At 56.8% G+C, this 4,165-nt stretch overlaps 1 protein-coding gene across 1 annotated transcript; it reads left to right on the forward strand.

Moving 5' to 3' along the window:
• The first annotated feature begins 381 nt into the window (after window positions 1–381).
• On the forward strand, window positions 382–3,311 carry ASCL1 (achaete-scute family bHLH transcription factor 1). Its single transcript, XM_064421066.1, has 2 exons — window positions 382–1,762; window positions 1,975–3,311. The coding sequence occupies exon 1, from the start codon at window positions 1,084–1,086 to the stop codon at window positions 1,738–1,740; it is 657 nt and encodes a 218-aa protein (XP_064277136.1). The 5' UTR covers window positions 382–1,083; the 3' UTR covers window positions 1,741–1,762; window positions 1,975–3,311.
• Window positions 3,312–4,165: the final 854 nt, after the last annotated feature.

Here is a 4,165-nt window from a genome sequence, read left to right on the forward strand (position 1 = left end):
GAGCCGCTGAGGCGGCCCCAGCAGGGGATGCCCCGCACACCCGGGGCTTCACCGGGAGTCACCCTCAGCGCTATCCGCACCCCGTCTCGGACGCCCCTCGGCGGGCAGGGCTCCCCCCTTTCCCTTTCCCTTTCCCTTTCCCTTTCCCTTTCCCTTTCCCTTTCCCTTTCCCTTTCCCTTTTCCCCTCACGCTTTCCCGCCCCCGCCCCCCCCCCCCCCCGCGGCGCCCACGCGCGCCGCCCCCGCCCCGCCCCCGGCCCGCGCGGCGCCCCGGCGCGGGTGTTTGCTCAGGGCCGGGAGCGCGGCACGCGCCGGGCGCACGCACTTGCGACAACAAACCCGCGAGCGGCGGGGGCGGCGCCGGGGGCGGCGGGGGGAGGCGGGGCCGCGCGGCCGGCAGCGCGCGTGCGGCGGGGGGCGCGGGGGCTGCTCTGCCTGTCTGTGCGTCTGTCTGTCTGTCTGTCTGTCTGTGAGTGTGTGAGTGTGTGTGTGCGTGTGTGCCCCGCGCTGAAAAGGCCGCAGCGCTCCGCGCATCGCGCGGCCGGCAAAGCGTGGAAGGCGCAAGGTGCAGGGGGTGCGTGTGTGTGTGTGTGTGTGTGAGCGCGGGGGGTGGCGGGGGGAGGTTTGCCTCTCTCTGTGTGTCTCTGTGTGTGTGTGTGTGTGTGCGTGCGGGAGAAGAGGGGGGGGCGAGCCCCGTCCGCCCCTTATAAGAGACACAATCCTCAGCCACTTTTTTGCAAAAGGGGCTTTGCAAAGCAGCCTGCGCACACGCGAGCGCCACGAGCCTCCCCGCGGCCGCCGCACGGAGGGCGAGAGGGAGGGGGGCGGGCAGAGCCGTCCCCGCCGCCCGCCCGGCTCCGCCGTCCGCTCCCGCCGCTCGCCGCTGTCCCTTTCCCCTGCCGTCTGTCGCCTAGCTTTTTCCTTTTTTTTCTATATATTTTTTAAAAATTTTAAATTGAACGTCGCAAGTTTTTCCTTTTTCTCTTTTTGAATTTTTTTTTTTTTTTTTTTTGTGGTGGTGGTGGGGGTACAGGGACCGGCCGTCCCTCGGGCGCCCCCGCCTCGCAGGACGCCCCCTCGCCCATGGCCAGCGGCAGCCCCGCCAGGATGTCCAGCGCCGCCGGGCAGCCGCCCTTCCTGCAGCCGGCGTGCTTCTTCGCCGCGGCTGTGGCCGCCGCCGCCGCCGCCGCCCCTCCGGGGCCGCCCCCGGGGGCGCCGCCGCCGCAGCTGAGCCCGGCGGGCGGGCAGCCCTCGCCGGGCGGCAAGCCCTCGGCGCCGCGGGCGGCCAAGCGGCAGCGCTCGGCATCGCCGGAGCTGATGCGCTGCAAGAGGAGGCTCAACTTCAGCGGCTTCGGGTACAGCCTGCCGCAGCAGCAGCCGGCCGCCGTGGCGCGGCGCAACGAGCGGGAGCGCAACCGGGTGAAGCTGGTCAACCTGGGCTTCGCCACGCTGCGGGAGCACGTCCCCAACGGCGCGGCCAACAAGAAGATGAGCAAGGTGGAGACGCTCCGCTCCGCCGTCGAGTACATCCGCGCCCTGCAGCAGCTGCTCGACGAGCATGACGCCGTCAGCGCCGCCTTCCAAGCGGGCGTCCTCTCGCCCACCATCTCGCCCAGCTACTCCCACGACATGAACTCCATGGCGGGCTCCCCCGTCTCCTCCTACTCCTCCGACGAGGGCTCCTACGACCCGCTCAGCCCCGAGGAGCAGGAGCTTCTCGACTTCACAAGCTGGTTCTGAGCGCCGGCCGCCCTCCCGGCAGGTGGGTAGGCGCCCGCGGAGGGCCGGGGGATAGCGGGAGGATAGCGGGGGGATAGCGGGGGGACAGCGGGGGGATAGCGGGGGGATAGCGGGGGGACAGCGGGGGGATAGCGGGGGGATAGCGGGGCGGGGGCTGCCCCGCGTGTCCCGCGGTGCTTCCGAGCGGCTCTGCGGCCCGACGGCTCTGATCGCCTCTTTCTTTTATTGTTGCAGGACAGTTGCAAAAGGGAAAAAAAAACTCAACACCAACAGAAACCAAAAAAAAAAAAACCACACAAAAGCAGATCACACACAGAGAGACAAAAATCCACGCGGAAAAAGAACCTGTTGCGTTTCCAGTTCCCCTGCCGTCGGAGGGCGGTGCGGGCACGTCTCTCGGCGGGCGGGCACAGCGGAGGCGCTCGGGGCGGCCGCCCCCGGCCCCGGAGACCGGCCGGCCTTTGAGCTCCGTCGCCCCGGCTGTCCGGCGGGGAGCCCCGGCTGTCCGGCGGGAAAGGGCGCTGCGCCCCTCGGCCGGCGGAGGAGCTCTTCCTCCTCCTCCTCCTCCTCCTCCTCAGCAGAAAGGCGGCCCATCTCCGCGCCTCGCCGCCGCCGCGGCCCTTCAGAGACTGGCGGTCATGACCTGCGGACAAAGTTTAGTTTTCCCGATGTCTGGGGAGATGCTGAAGTTAAGCTATGCTGTACTCAAAGAAGTCCCTGGAGCCCCATCTGCCTTCGGCCTCCCCGTGCCTCTCCCTCCCCTCGATCCGAGCTTTTCCTCTTGTTTCCATCATAGAATGCTTCCAATCTTTTTTTTTTTTTTTTGTGAATTTTTTTATGATAAGAAAATCTATTTGTATCTATCCTAACCCGGTTGGGGATATATTAAGCTATTTTTGTACATAAGAGAGAGAGAGATTTATAGAGGTTTTGTACAAATGGTTTAAAATGTGTATATCTTGATACTTTTTTTAATATGTAATGCTTATTACCTCTTCATGTTTAGACTCGTAGTCAACGTTACCTTACAACTGCCATTTTTGTATGTGGTTTTGTAAAGGACTTGGATTTCCTCCAGATGTACTTTAGCACCAATGTGTCTTACTTTATAGAAATTTTGTTAATGTATTAATAATGTCATTAAACAATGTTCAGAGTGAACAAAGTTTATGCAGCGATTGTCCAAACACAGAACGGTAGCCATTTGTTCTCATATGCTGCCTTTTGGGAAAAAGAAAAAAAAAAAAAAAAAGAAAAACCAGACAAGCAAACAAACAACCCCCCCACCACCACTGCCTTTTCTTACTGTTTTATTACAAACTGACAAAGGTCCTGTATAACCCTATTTTATACAAACTAGTTTCGTAATAAAACTTTTTTTTTATTAAAATGATCAGCTGCCTACCGCATGCAATTTTTTTTCTTTCTGTCATTGACAACGATGAATGTAAGGACAGAATGTCAATCGATGTTATACCCGAGCTGAGTTGCATATGAAGTGTTTGTACCTGACGGATGTAACATATATATCTTTATCTATCTCTATATAAATATGCAAAGATCTAGCGCTATCAGCATTGTTTTCTTGCCCTTCTGTGTTGCAAATGCGTATCCAAATCAAAAGGAGAGGGGATGATTAATGATTGCATTGTCCTTCCTGAAATCACTGCACATTACAGAATTCCTCCTAAAGCCTTAGAGTCTTAAAAAAAGAGGGCGCTCCATCCCGCGTTTGGGGATGTGGTGTGACCCTGTCCTCCTCCGCGGCTCCGACCCAGCGGGGCAGGAAAACACGGGGGATGGCACGGCCGCCGCCACCCAAAACACGGGGCGCTGTGTTGCCTCTGCGAACGCTGCCTGGGTAAATAAAAGCGTCGCGGGGAAGACGGGAGGCGAGAGGAGAAGGGAGATAAAATTAAATAAATAAAGGGAGTAGTAGAAATTGGTGGCAGCGTAGAGCTATTGGTCTTTCCAAACTTGTTATTCTGCCCAAATAGCGTGATCTGCCTGTAAAAGTACCCAATTACCAAGACTCAAAAAGAAATTGGACTCTTCCCCCCATTCCCTGCTTCTTTTTTTATTTTTTTTTTTTTTTTTTTTTTTTTTTTTATTTTTTTTGGCTAGCCTGCTTGTTGTCAGTTAGCAAGGACGTGACCAGAATTCGCCTTCTTTTCGCCTGGCTCCTGCATCACTTGCAAATTCAGTTTGCGTGCACCAAGCCAAGCGGAAAGCAAAGCTCAAAATGCATCTTACAGGGGAAAAAAAAAAAAAAAAAAAAAAAAAAAGCCAAAAAATAAAGAGCCAAAAAAAAGATCCAAAAAAAAAAAAAAAAAGGACTGGGGAGAGCCAGTGTGTCGTACGGAGTTAAAAAGGAAAAAAAAAATAAAAATAGTCCGCTCCGCTACAAATGTGCCGTCGAGTTGAG

The sequence above is a fragment of the Passer domesticus genome, chromosome 5, assembly GCF_036417665.1.
Source record: "Passer domesticus isolate bPasDom1 chromosome 5, bPasDom1.hap1, whole genome shotgun sequence".
NCBI lineage: Eukaryota > Metazoa > Chordata > Aves > Passeriformes > Passeridae > Passer > Passer domesticus.

Coding starts and splice junctions, on each gene's coding strand:
- ASCL1 (XM_064421066.1), top strand. CDS start 1,084: ATGGCCAGCGGCAGCCCCGCCAGGATGTCCAGCGCCGCCGGGCAGCCG.